This window comes from Muscardinus avellanarius, assembly GCF_963383645.1.
Source record: "Muscardinus avellanarius genome assembly, chromosome: 7".
In the NCBI taxonomy this organism is placed as follows: Eukaryota; Metazoa; Chordata; class Mammalia; order Rodentia; family Gliridae; genus Muscardinus; species Muscardinus avellanarius.
In genome coordinates this window covers 83,820,046-83,835,134 of record NC_137793.1, presented here as the reverse complement: position 1 = coordinate 83,835,134, position 15,089 = coordinate 83,820,046, and the positions used below count along the sequence as shown (strand labels likewise).

Here is a 15,089-nt window from a genome sequence, read left to right as displayed (position 1 = left end):
TCTGATACCTATGGGGTTTAAGTTAAACAGCATGTATAAAGGACCCATCCATGTACCAAGGGCCCATACCCTTTATAAATACAACCACGAATTATTTCTGCTTTCTCTTGCTCTCCTTAAAGAAATCCAACATCCAGGTATGGGACTGTTTGTTGCTTAAATTAGTACCATGAGCTGAGTACATAATCAATAATTCTTTAGATTACATTTTCATTTGAAATGAACATCTGGGTTTAGCACTTTAGAGCTCTACTCATGCTATAAATACTTTAGAATACATGTGTTCAGATACAGTTTGTGTTCTTGGTTATATAGATCATGGTTCAGTTGACGAGATCAAAACCTTCGTAGATGTGTTCCATGGAACTGAAGAGTTTCAGTTACTTTCTCATGGCAGATGTCTCAGAGTTGTCATCATTGAATCCTACAATGGATAACCGTGTGAGAATTTAATCTCTAATACGCTAGTGGTTTTTGTCTCTAGATAAAATCTCTAACTATTGTCTCTAACCCTAGAGATAAGCCAAATGACCTAATGGTTAAGGTGTTGGACATTGGAATCAAGACAGTCTAGGGCTGTTCTAGTCAGACAAGGTAGAACTGGATCCAGCTCCTAACTCCCAGTTCCTAACTGTGTGATGCCTTCTTACTAGCTTTGGGCAAGTGAATCCCTCTGAGCTCCTGTTTTTTTAATCCGTCAGTGGTCGTAATGGTTGTACTTTTCTTACAATAAAACAATAGAGCTTAAATGAGATAATACATTTAAAATTTTCACCAAATTCTTAGGACATGATAGTTATTTGACAAATAATTATTTCCTCCTCCTCTTTCTCTCTCGCTCTTCTCTAACTCTCCTCCTTGTTATTTTTTTTTCTTTCTTTCTCTTTCTCTCTCTCTTTGGTCCACTGAGTTTTTAGAAAAGAAAAAAAAGTAGTGATACAGGCTTCCAGAACAGTATCTTTATTTCTGGTTTTACTTCTACTGCTGCAATTTTGTGGCGTGGACTGTAATTGTGTATGATGGCCCTGTCTGCTTACCCACATTTACTTATTTACTTGTTTGCTTACTTATTTACTATCTTGCTGTTTTTCTGCAGGAAGGATCAGAATGTTCTTTCTCCAGTCAACTGTTGGAATCTCCTCTTAAACCAGGTGAAGCGGGAAAGCAGGGACCATACTACCCTGAGCGACATCTACCTGAATAATATAATTCCTCGATTTGTCCAAGTCAGCGAGGACTCAGGAAGACTCTTTAAAAAGGTATATGTACGTGTATGTCTCTATCACTCAGTACCACATTATGATATGAGCTATAATATACCAGTAAAAGTATATTTCAAAAATTATATATATATATATATATATTTTTATTTTTTATTTTTTTTGGTGGTACTGGGGATGAAACCCAGGGGGCTTCTACCTCCGGGCTATACTCCCAGACATATTTTATATTTTATTTTATTTTGGAAACAGGGTCTCTTAAGCCAGCTGAGGCTGGCTTCGAACCTGTGCAATCCTGTCTCCGCCTCCCAAGCACAGGGATTACAAATGTGAGCCACCACACCTGGCTTATATTAGATATTTTTAAAAGGTATATAGATATTCCTAGTCACTGAGGTTCTTGGGTGGAACTATGATGCCCTCTTATAAATAAGAGAAAGGCTATCTTTTGGCCCACATCAAGGGCTTCCTACTGGCCATTCCCCACTACATACTTGGAGAGAAAAAAATATTTTGAATTAACATTCTTTTCTTCCTTTCCAAACTGAATCAATAAATGGTCCTGAGAAAGTAACCATTTATAAGGAACAACCCTAGGACTGGCATCATAATCTGTATATAATAATACCGACTGTGTATCTGTGATTTCCTGAAGTAGTTTGTGAAGCTGTTGGGACTCAGGATTCTCCTGTGTAATTTCATGTCTTCCTCTTCCAGCTCATTTTGCAAGTTCATGTATTTATGTTTTCAGTGTTGCTCCCTTTCCAAGTTCTCATCTTGGCCAAGGTAGACTTATGAATTTGGTGGGTCTTATGACGTATTTTTGTTTGGGTCCCTCAGTGCTTTCTGAAGCTCAGTTGCTATCATAATTCTTTGGATATAGATTGAAAAATTTGATCTAAAACCTAAAAAGTATTGGATAATCATAAAGAATTTCTACCAAATTCACCTTTCCTGTCAATGGCAGAACCAGCCCCTTTGGAACCTGGGCACCTCTTTCCCTGAGCTCTTGGTGGACTCATTTATGGATGAGATTTGGTTACAAATAGAAACTAAGACCCAGACTATTGTATATAGTCTCTGATATTCCCAGAAGACTTTCCAGAAGGTGAATAATCTTCTCACAAGTCCCAGGTAGAAAGAGGATATATAGGGCGATTTAGAACTTGTCAGTTTCTGGTTGACAAAAATCCAGTGTTAAGCTCTGAGGCTGGGCTGAGTTTGGAGCTCAGTGGCAGAGCACTTGCCCAGCGTGTATGGAGTTTTGGGTTCCATCCTGGTACCACACACACACACACACACACACACACACACACACACACACATACATATACATGCACATCAAAAATAAATAAATAAATAAAAAAGAAGGAGAGAGAGAAAATTAGGCTAGGCATGGTGGCACACACCATGAGTCACAGGTTTGGGGCCAGCCTTAGCAACTTAGTGAGACCTGTTTCAAAATTAAAAAAAAAAAAAATAGGTCTGCTGGGGTATTGCTCAGAGGTAGAATGCCCCTGGGTTCAATCTCTAGTAACACACACACACACACACACACACACACACACACACGGAGAGATTTGAGGGTAAAAGAGAATAAGGAGAGATTTGAGGGTAAAAGAGAATAAGGAGAGATTTGAGGGTAAAAGAGAATAAAGTATGATAATGAGGATTGTCATCGGTATAGCTGTAGCTCTTAATCAGTTTTCCAACCTTAATGTTAGAAAGTTTTCCAGATTTCACTAAGTCTGGAATTAATACCCAATTTCCTCTGTGTTTACTAGCCTGGAAAAAGAACTGTGTTGGATTATTCCACCTACATAATTGCATCTGTGCAGGGGCTTTCCCTGCATCTTATAGACAGGGTGCTGAGGGTAGTAGAATCATTTGAAACAAAAAGAAGAAAGAAACTCCTCCCAGAACCCGCTGGCTATTTTTAGTGTCCTGGCTGTGCTAGGGCTGGGGTCACACTCCATTTAGGGGTGAAGGTACTTTTCACCATCTCCATGGTTTCCAGCATCTGCCTTAGCTGGCTCGTCATTAACTTAAATTATTCTGCAACACTCAGTGACATGTGTGTGTGTGTGACTAAAATTAAAACCTATTTAGGTGAAATCTTGACAGCAATTGGTTCCCACTTCAGCTCTTCTGTGTGACCTTGGCAACCACTTAGACTATTTTGAGAAGAAAAAAAAAAAAGGGTTGACGGGTAGTTTTCCCCTCCATTTTCTCTGTTCATCTAAGGAAGAAACTTCTGTGAGAGCTGTTCACTAAGCTCGATTTCACCCAGACTCTCAGCTCCCTCGTCTCCCAGCCTTAGAAGAGGAGTTAAGCTGAGGGAGTTGTCTAGCTTCTCCAGAACCCAGTGATGTCTGGGTTGAAGCAGCCATTAAAGTTTCCAGCCCCCGAAGAGCTCATCCTCACTTACTTCACCAAAGGCCCAAGTTCATGGCGCACATATAAGGCATGGGGCATGTCACTTGCAGAAGGGAAATCCACTCGCGAATTGTGCTCCTGGCCACGATTTCAGGGTTGACCTCGGCAACCTGTGCATCTCTATGCTGAGGCCATAAAGAAAAAATTTTTACTTTCTCGCAGGACTCTTTATATATTAAATTTTATTCAAGAAAAGTGCACGTATCACAGGTTTACAGCACAGTGCATTTTCATGAAGTGAGCGCACCTGTGTGACCAGCTCCCAGATGAAGAAATAAAACATTTTAGTAGTCCAGAGCCCCCCTGATACTCCCCTGCCGTCATCTCCACCTCTAAACCTCTAAGGGTTTACCACTGGTCCTGACTTTTAACATCAAAGATTAGTTTTGCTTGGCTTCATACTTTAAAAGTAAAATCATACAGTATGTATGCTTTGGGGTCTGGTTTCTCTCTTTCAACATTATGTGTGGGGATCATAGGACTTTCTTTGGATCATTATAGCTTTGTTTCAGTGATTTGTTCAATAGATTTATTTCAGTGATTCATTAGAGATATATAAAGGATTGTTGAATGGCCAACATTTACTGCCCCAAAAGGAATAATTTCTTTTCTTTCTCCTTTGGGACCCCAAAATACATAAAGAACTCTAAGGTAGAAGCTGGCTGATGAGAAGAGAAGATCCACTCTGCTTTGGCTGAGTTAAAGACTCTCTGCTCTCTAGAAATAGGCAAAGAAACATTCTTCATAGCTTTGTTTTTAAATATTTTCTATTTAGACTGTGTTGTACATGAAGAATTAGAATATCATTGGTTAAGATATAGTCATCAAAGCTGGGTATGGCGGCTCACGCTTGTAATCCCAGTACTGGAGAGGCTGAGACAGGAGGACAGCAGGTTAGCAAGCAGCCTCAAAAATGGAATGAGGCCCTCTGCAACTTAGTGAAACAGTTTCAAAATAAAAAACAGAATAGGACTGGCGTGTAGCTCACAGATAGAATGTCCCTATGTCCAATTCCTATTACTTAAAAAAAAAAGACACAGTAATTAGACAAGAGACCTAAGGAATGTGCCTGGCCACCCTGTTTTTTCTGTGAAGTTCCCTGGGGCTTGCTTTGTGCTGTCAGAGCAGAGGCCTTTTCCAAGTGACCCTTTCTCTTGGGTTGCTTTGCTATTAACTTTGAGACCTTGAGCAATTATTTCATTTTGTGCCTTAGTCCCCTAAACTTTGATTTAAAAAAAAAGTGTCCATGGTTCCTTATAAATTCAATGTATTACAGTTTGGAGGACAGGAATATCCTAAAGGATGCCTTCTGGTGGTTGGGTAGCATTTGCTAAAGTTTGATCGAGAAATTGCAGTCCCAGAGATAAGGACAAACAAAAGTGAGGTGTGGAGATGGAGAGGGCTGCTTAAGCAACTTGAAGGCCACATTTCTCGAGGAATGAAGCATTGCTTTAGGTGCTGTGATCTATAATGACAAGCGTCTAAGAGACTCCAAGCTGAAATCCAAATGTATACTATAGGTATAGCTTTTGTTTAACTAGTAAATTTGGTTCTAGCAACGAAGACAAATCTATTTCTTTAGAGAAACCGGCTTCAGAATGGATTTTTTAATTTCTCTCTTGACTATGGACACCTATGCTTTGTTCATTTTAATCTATAAAACACTGGCAAAATTTATGGTAAATGCTTTATATGCATTATTTTCTTTAATCTTTTTTTACACTAGGGATTGAATCCAGAAGCATTCTATCTCTGAGCTACACCTCCAGCCTTATTTTATTTTTTACTTTGAAACAGAGTCTCACTAAGTTGCTGAGGCTAGCCTTGAATCTGCAATCCTCCTGTCTCTGCCTCTAAAGTATTGAGATTACAGGCATAAGCCACTATGCCTAGCTATTTTCTTTAATATTTATGATTCTGTAATGTAGTTAGTATTATTACCTCTATTTGAAAGAGGAAACTGAGGCTTAAAGAGATTAACCAAGCGAGGCATGTGGCGAATGCCTGTGATCCCAGTACTTGGGAGGCAGAGACAGGAGGATTGCAGGTTTGAGGCAAATGTATAGTAATTTAGTGAGACCCTATCTCAAAATGAAAAATAAGAAAGGCTGAGTTGTAGAACGCCCATGGGTTCAATCCCCAATATTACCATGCATACATGCATACATACATACATGAGAGAGATTATTTAAAAATACTGTGACGCCAGTACTTCAGAGGCTGAGACAGGAGGATCATAGGTTTGAGGACAGCCTCAGAAACTCAGAGAGACTCTCGGCAACTTAGAGGACATTGTTTCAAAAATAAAAAGAAGGCCTGGGATGTAGTCCCGGGAGTAGGATGCCCCTACACCAAGAAAAGAAAAAAAAGAAAAGAAAAAGGCTGTCAGGCTAGTATTTAAGTCCAGTAGTCTGGCTCTAAAACCTAATGTTTCCATTGACAAGCTCAGGCTGCTCTAGGTATGGTGTGCAGAAGAGAGTATTCCAGATGTTCTTGCTCTTTTTTATTAAATCTGTTGTTTCACTTAATTATAGGATTAATCTAACCTTTTCTTTTACACATGAAAGGGTGTGGAGGTATCAAATATGAACACTGTATTCTTTCTCCTACCTGGTATTGAGGCAGGCAGCTGAGTTGGAGGGAAATAGGGCAGCATGTTTTTCTCCCAGGGGCAGAGTCTAGGGAAACAAAGACTCATTAAATGTGAGAACTGGCCAAAAATCTGGCTCACAGCTAATTCAGCTAATTTGGGGATGTCAGGGTGGCTGCACAATTGGCCCCTCTATGCTACTGAAGTCCCTTAAGGGATGCTCCCTGCTGGCCCTCTGGTTTGTGGTTATGTCTGCTGGGACATATTATACATTTTGCATAAAGCCGTGTTGGAGATTCCTTTAGCTAAATATAACATCTGGAGAAAGTAGCCTCCTGTCTACAACTCAGAAACAGACCCACTTTGTCTAAGACTCTAGGGAAAATTGAACCCATTTGGTGCTCCGGACATCTCCTTTCGTGTAATGAAAGCTCAGCCTGTCTGACCCTTGTTGGAACCAAGGTTTAGGCAAATATTATTGCTGCCACCTTCATTTGTTTAATGTGGTAGCTTCAAAAACAGTGACCAAACACTGCCAAGTTGGGCTCCCATGCCCACATGGTTTCCAAGAGAGGCATGTTCTAAAGAATCCCACCAAAGATAGAAATAATTTTTCCTACTTGATCGTTTTAAACTGAAATTAACTTGGGCGTGTTGTTTCCCACAGGGGAGAGGGCAACCCTGTTCTTTCTTACTCCTTTCACTTAGCTGGAACATACTAAAATGCCTTTGACTTTGCTTTTCAACTCACTGTTTCTAGCCCTTGACAGCTGCTCATACTTAAGTTTGGAAGTTGGTCAATTCAGACAGTCCTAAGACTCAATTGCATCCTTGTTTTTACAGTACTCCAGTTAACTGTACTCCTGTTTTACCTTTAGTACTCCAAGTTTCTCTGGCAGAAACTCAGGTTAAGCTGAGAAAGTTAGGCCAGATTCCCCATAGGCCAATAGTTCCAACTTTGCCTGTGCATGAACGTTACTTGGGGCATTCAAACAAAAAATCTTTGTAACTTTGCATTGACAAAGACTTCTTAGAATATAAAAAGGAGGAACTATAAAAAATAAAAAGATAAATTAGATGTTATCAAGTCAAGGATTTTTGTTTTTGAAAAGACATTCTTAAGAAAATGAAATACGAGCCATAGAGAAAATAGTGGCAGTACATATGTCGTAGTCTATTTTGTGCTGCTATAACAGAATAGCTGGGACTAAGTCATTTATAAAGAGCAGAGGTTTCAGGTGGGCCTGGTGATGCATGCTTGTAATCCTAGCTGGTTGGAAGACTGAGGCAGGACTGCAAGTTCAAAGCCAATCTGGGCAATTTAGTGAAACCTTGTCTTGAAATTTAAAAAGGGAGCTACTGGAGATGTAGTTCAATGGCAAAGTGCTTGCCTATGTGGAAGGCCCTAAATTCAATCCCCAGTACCATATACAAACTAAAAATCACACCAAAAATGGAGGTTTATTTCTCAACAGTTCTGGGGCCTGAGAATTCTAAGTTTGAGGGGCTTACCTCTAGTGAGGACCTTCCTACTGCATCCTAATCTGACATGTCAATAGAGAAAGTGGAGGGGGGAAAGGAGGAGGGAGGGAGAGAGAGAGAGAAAGAAAGAGAGAGAGAGAGAGAGGAAGGAGAAAGGAAAGGAAAGAGAGAACAAGCCAAACACATACTTTTATCAAGAACTCACTCCTGAAATAACTAATCTACACCCACAATAATGATACTGATCCAGTCATCTATTTTTTAAATTTAATGCATATTTTTTTTAATTTTATTTTTTATTGGTGCACTGTATTCATACATCATAGTGGGATACAAACTTTTGTAGACATACATGCACACATCTCCCAGTCAGCCCCCACCCGATCCCCACCCCATTCTCTCCCCATCCCTCCCTCCCATGCTTGGCTTAGTGGTTGACATCTAGTATTATAGCAATTTATCCAAAATTAAAAATGATAATCTCACATTAACAGTTTCATTTGTCTGATACCAAGCTTTTGATGACTTAAAGATAACATTTCAGTATTTCTTTTTACTTTCTTTCTTACCAGAGAATGTTTTTTTTCTATTTTTTTTAGGTGAAACTATCATATATTTATATATTTATTTTTCAGGAAAAAAAAATCTATCCTAATATGGAATATGGACTCTAGATACCCAAAACGATCTTGAAAAAGAACAAAGCTAGAAGATATATATTTTCTGATTTCAAACCATATAAAGCTACAATAATTGAAACAGTGTAGTACTATTCTAAAGGCAGATATACAAACCATTGGAGTTAAATAAAAGCCTAGAGCTAAATTCTTCCCTATATTGTCAAGTTATTTTTGACAAGGTTTCCACGAACATTTGGTGGTGGAAATAATAATCTTTTAACTAAATATTGTTGAAACATAATAATTACATGGAAAAGAATAAAGTTGGACCCTTACCTAATCCCATATACAAATATTAACTCAAAATAGATAAAAGACCTAAATATAAATCTTAAGACTATAAACTTTTAGGAGAAAATCTGGGTCATAAAACCTCACAACATTGAAATTGGCAGTGATTTCTTGGATATGATTTCAATGGCACAGGTAACAGAAGAGTATAAAAACTCCCTAAAAAATAAAAAAATATTGTATATCCAAAGACAATGTAAACAGAGTTAAAAGTTACTAATAGAATGGGATAAAATATTTCCAAATGCTATATCTGAAGGTATATTAATATTCCAACTAGAAATCCTAAAAATTAACAACAATAAAGGCAAACAATACTGATCCAGTCATCTAATTACCTCTTAAAGGTCTCACTTCTTGATATTATTTTACTAAGGTTTAAGTTTCCAAAACATGAAATTTGGGGAACATACTCAATCCATAGCAACCTATATCTGACAAAGACTTGTACCAGAGTACAGAATAAAGAACTCTTTATGAATAGAAAGACATCCTACCCTATCCAATCGTGTGTGTGTGTGTGTGTGTGTGTGTGTGTTGTAATGGGAATTTAACCCAAAGGCATTCTACTACCTCTGAGCTACAATCTCTGCCCTATTTCATCTTTTATTTTATTTTATTTTATTTTTGGTGGTACTGGGGCTTTCTACCTCCGGGCTATACTCCCAGACCCATTTTATATTTTATTTGGAAACAGGGTCTCACTAAGTTGCTGAGAGCCTCACTAAGTAGCTGAGGCTAGCTTCGAACCTTCGATCCTCCTGTCTCAGCCTCCCAAGCGCGGGGATTACAAGCATGCGCCACGATGCCCGGCTCATCTTTTATTTTTAAAGAGGGTCTCACTAAGCTATGAAGGGCCTCACTAAGTTGCTGAGACTGACCATGAATGCCATATTTTTTTAAATGGGCAAGACATTTTAGTAAATACTATATATATATATATATATATATATATATATATATATATATCCAATCAGCACATGCAAAGATGTTCAATATCATTAGTTACCAGGGAAATGCAAATTAAAACAATAAGGAGACATACTACAAATTCATTAAAATGGTTCGAGTTAAAATGGCAATACCAAGTGTTAGTAAGGGTGAATGAAACTCTCATACATTGGTAATAAGAATGTGAAATGATACAACCAGTTTGGGAAATAGTTTGACAATTTCTTACAAAGTTAAATATGTATCTACCATCTGACCCAATAATTACAGATATTTCCCCAACAGAAATAAAAGCATTTGTTTATAGAAAGATGTGTACCTGGATATTCACAATAGACTTTGTGGTAGGTTAAGTAATGCCAACCCCCTCTCAGAAGATGTCCACATCCTCAACAGTTCTGGAGCCTGAGAATTCCAAGGTTGAGGAGCTTACATTAATCTGACAAGGTCAACAGAGAAAGTAGAGGGGGGGAGGAAGGTTCTTGGAATATGTGAATTTTTTAATTTATATAAAGCTTGGCAGGTATGATTAATTTAAGGCTTTTGTGATGGGGACATTATGTTTGATCATCTAGGTGGGCCCTACATATAATCACATCATCACAAGTATGGTTTGTTGTTGTTTTGTGCGTGTGTGTGTGTATGTGTATTGCTGGTGACTGAACTTGGGCATTCTACCTCTGAGCTATACCCCCAGCCCTGTTTTTTATTCTTTATTTTGAAAGGGGGTCTCACTAAGTTACAGAGGCATCACTAAGTTGCTGAGGCTGGCAGCGGACCTGCGATCCTCCTCTCAGCCTCCCAAGAACTGGGATTGCAAGCCTGTGCCACCACATCCAGCTCATTTTTTTTTTTTTTTTTTGACACTGGGGATTGAACCGAGGGGCAATCTACCTGAAATTCTGATTTTTTTTTATCTTGAAATAGGTTCTTGCTAAGTTGCTGAGGCTAACCTCAAACCTGTGATCCTGAGTCACCCTTCCAAGTACTGGGATTAAGAAATGCACTGCTCTGCTCTGCTCAATCAAAAGTGTCTTTATGAGAGGAAGATTACAGATATTAGAGGGGAAGGCCATGTGATGGGAGTGCAGTCATAGAAAGATGTGCCACCAGCTTTGAAGATGGAGGAAGGAGCCATAGGCTAAATACTAGAAAAGGGGAGGATATAGACTCTTCCTGAGAGGCTCCCAAGCAAAAGCAGCCCTGCTGACACCGTGTTTTCAGCCCAGTGAAATTAGTATTGGAATTCTGACCTCCAGAATTTAAGAAAATAACTGTGTGCTATTTCAAGCCACTAAGTGTAAAAATTTGTTACAGCTGCCATAGAAGGCTAATACTTCGTCAAATGTCCACCAACAGATAAATGAAAAAACATACTGTGGTATATCCATATATACTACTCAGCAATAAAAAGGAATGAAGTGCTGATAAAGTATAAATGAACTCAAGAAAAGCATTATGCTGATAAAAGGGAGCCAAGCATAGCTGAGTACATTCTGTATGTTTCTATTTATATGAAATTTTAGAAAAGGTGTATTTTATCTATAGTGATAAAAAAAATAGATCAGCGATTGTGTTGGGTCCTGGGTGCAGATAAGGGTTGACTCCAAAGGTACACAGGGAACTTAGAGTATAATAAAAGTATTATATAATCTTGAGGATGGTGATGCATTTGTCTAAAATTATCATACTATACACTTAACTTCTGTACATTGTGCTGTATGTATATAAATAATGCCTAAGTAAAATTGCAAAGATAAAAAAAATACTCATGCCAGCTGAATCCGAATCTCTGTAGTAGAATGTGGGGCCAGGCGTGGTGGCTCATGCTTGTAATCCCAGCATTTGAGAGGCTGGGACAGGAGGATCTGGGTTCGCGGCTAGCCTCAGCTACTACTTAGTGAGGCCCTTTTCCACTCAGAGACCATGTTTCAAAATAAAGAATAAAAATAGGGCTGGGAGTGTAGCTTGGAGCTAGAATGCCCCTAGGTTCTATCTCTAGTACCACAAAAATGGAGGAGGGGGGGGGGAGAAGGAGGAGGTGGGGTTGTTAAGTATAGCCAGGGTTGAATACCACTGCCACAGATACTTTCTTTTCCATCTTGGGGAAAGTGATGAGCTCAGAGGACATCTGTGTATGTTAGGCATTTTCACCCCTGCAGCAGTATTGAAGCAGCCAGGCCATTTTCTCCAGGCAGCCAGCCCATTGTGGTTTCCTGCTTTGTTCTTGGAGGGTGATGAAAGGTGAATCTGGCTTTCTTCACATTGTAGGAAGTAGGGAATACAAGAAGTGTGCTGAGGAAGGAAGGTAAGAGGCTCAATTAAGACTTTTTTCCAGCCCCAAAGACATTAAACATGTCTTTGTTTTTTTTTTTTTTGTTTTTTGGGGGGTTTTTTTGTTTTTTTTTTTTTTTGGTGGTACTGGAGGTGGAACCCAGAGGGTTTCTATCTCCGGGCTATACTCCCAGACCCATTTTATATTTTATTTGGAAACAGGGTCTCACTAAGTTGCTGAGAGCCTCACTAAGTAGCTGAGGCTGACTTTGAACCCGTGCGATCCTCCTGTCTCAGCCTCCCAAGTGCGGGGATTACAAGCGTGCGCCACCACACCCGTCTAAACATGTCTTTTTTACCACTAGTAAATCAGTCACAAGAGAATTTCGAAGGCTGAGACAGGAGGATAGCACAGGTTCAAAGCCAGCCTCAGCTACTTAGTGAGGCTCTCAGCAATTTAGTGAGACCCTGTTTCCAAATAAAATATAAAAAATAGGTCTGGAGTATAGCCCGGAGGTAGGAAAGCCCCTGGGTTCCTCTGACACCAAAGAAATGGGGCTAGCAGGAAAAGAGAATAAGAGAGATTTAAAATTAAAAGCAGTGCATGTTACCTATCTCTTTATCCCCTTTGGACCGGGAAGGATTTCCTGTGGGATCTGTGAGTCCAGCTGCTTGGCATATGTGCATGGAGAAGGTGATGATACTGTAAGGAGGCTTGTTCTGTGATGTTATCATAAATAAGAAGAGGAGTAATACTGACCCACAATGCTAGAATAGCTCCGTGTCTCAGCAGGTACAGTTGGCTCTTACTATTCACACGTTTCCTACTGCACATTCAATAAACTCTGGACCAAAACTATTAGGGGAAAAAAATTCCATCTGTACTGTACTTGTATAGACTTCTTTTTCCTTATAATTATTCCTTCAACATAGTGTCAAAACTATCTACATAGCATTTCGTTATATTGGGCAGTATAAATAATCTAGAGATGACTTAAAGGACATGTGGAAATACTACACTATTTTATGAGAAGGGCTTAGGCATCGTTGGGTTTTGGTATCTTTGGGAGTTCTGTAACTGATTTTCTGCAGACACTGAGGAATGGCAATACTGTTTATTAAATTAATGGAGAATAAATGGTTTTCCAAAGGTTTTGTCCCTGTGTTCTGCCCTCTTGAAAAAGGATTTTAACTTGGAGATATCTTTGGGAGAGGGAGAAATGAGTGATTTAGCCCTCCCTCTTCCCATTCATATCACCCCCCCCCCCACAATCAGTACCTGTTACTAACTAAATTTCCTCCAAGTTTTAACAAAGTCACTTAAAGCATTATAGTGCATTTTGCAAACAGCCACTCCAGTTGCCCTGTTTATCTTGTTGGTAGAAAAAAAATCTGTTCTGATTAATTGAGCTTTATTCTCTTATATCTGATGAAGAGATGTCTTTGGAGAAAAGAATAGGATGTGAAGCGAGCTTATTTGAGTAGGGGATGGAAGGCTGCCAGCTACTTCAAAGGTATCTCTTCTGATAAAGGGTGTCAGGTTTGCTGCCAAAGCCAACACTGAGGGGAGCTTTGCAGCTAGTGCTGTTCCTGGTGCTTTAGCTTTGGTTTCTGTGACACCAGGTCAGCAGCATCTGTATGCCCTCCCTGGAGGCTTCTCTCTGGGTGGTCCAGGCTTTTTTTGGACTTAGAAAGATGCAGCTCAAAGGGACTGTGTGCATCAAAGATGTCTGCAGCCTTTTGCTTAGGTTAGTTTATATGTTTGCCTTTTTGGTGTTGTAGTTCTTAGGTATCTCGCTGCCTTTTTTAAAAAGAGCTCAAGATGTTAGGTTTAGAACATTCAAAGGCATAGAGGTAATTCAGGTTTTTTAGACCAAAGGATGATTATGAGAATCTGAAGAAGAGCAACAAAAGACAACAACAACAATAACGACAACAAGGAATGCAGGAAGGAGAGTTGCAATGGACAAAAAATGAAGGTGTCTATATGCAACCTTGTGTATAAATACTCTCCTAAATTGGAAAATCATGCAGTCAATAAGTATGTTAATGAATCTTATAAACATCCCTTTATACTAGATGCTGAAAAGAATTTAAACATCAATTTGAGGAGTAAGATTTGCCTCCTCCCCAGAAAACTTATGGCTTTCCAATCCACTTAGATTTCCCCAAACTTTCTGTAGGATGATGATACTAATAGTACTATGAACAACTTTTTATAAAATTCCTATGATAGGTACCATCCTGTGTAATAGGTCATAAATATAAATTTGTGCTAATTCTTTCATTGATTTTGCAAACAGGGTCTCCTAAGCCAGCGAGGCTGGCTTTGAACCTGCGTGATCCTCCTGTCTCCACCTCCCAAGCACGGGGATTACTTTCCTTAACTTTTTATGGAAGTATTAAATACATAGAGAAAGTGCACATGTATTATAAAGTATAGCCAAGCATGGTGGTGCACACTGGTAATCCCAGTACTTAGGAGACTGAGACAAGGAGGATTGCAGATTTGTGGCCAGCCTCAGTAACTTAGTGAGGCCCTCTACAACTTAGTGAAACCCCATTTCAAAATAAAAACAAAATAGGGCTGGGAGTGTGTCTCAGAGGTAGAATGCCCTGAGTTCAATCCCAAGTACCATAAATAAATAAATAAATAAATAAATAAATAAAGTATACAGATCACTGAATTTTTACAAACTGGAAATAATTATGTAACCAGAACCCAGATAAAGAAAAGAATATGCCAAGTGTGGTGGTGTGGGCCTGTAATTTCAATACTTGGGAGGGTGAGACAAGATGGCCAGCCTCAGCTACTTAGTGAGATAATAACTCCCCAGCTAATAACCCCCCAGCTGTATTTTTTTTCTTTCAGCAACCTAGTGAGACCTTGTTTCAAAAATAAAAAAAGGCTGAAGATGTAGCCCAGAGGTAGAATACCCCTGGATTCAATCCCCAGTACCCCCTACACATAATATAATCTGTTTTAGTTAAGAACTTCGCAAAGTTTCATCTCATTTAATACCTAGGCCATGTAAACATTTCCCTAATTGTCCTTAAAATGTCCTTAACACCTGGTTCATCCAAGCCAGTATCTAATGCACACTGATTTCAAATTTAATGCACACTGTCACTTACATTCCCTTTAATCTAGTACTATTCTTTTTC

General features: G+C 39.1%; 1 protein-coding gene across 3 annotated transcripts in view; it reads left to right on the top strand.

Moving 5' to 3' along the window:
* The window catches only part of SRGAP2 (SLIT-ROBO Rho GTPase activating protein 2), a gene marked incomplete at both ends in the record, with an annotated part of 264,810 nt that overhangs the window by 135,783 nt on the left and 113,938 nt on the right, over positions 1–15,089 (top strand). For all 3 annotated transcript variants that reach the window (XM_080698581.1, XM_080698580.1, XM_080698579.1), the window contains one exon: positions 1,097–1,259. In XM_080698581.1, coding sequence (XP_080554707.1) covers positions 1,097–1,259 — 163 coding nt within the window. The remainder of the gene's footprint in view (positions 1–1,096; positions 1,260–15,089) is intronic.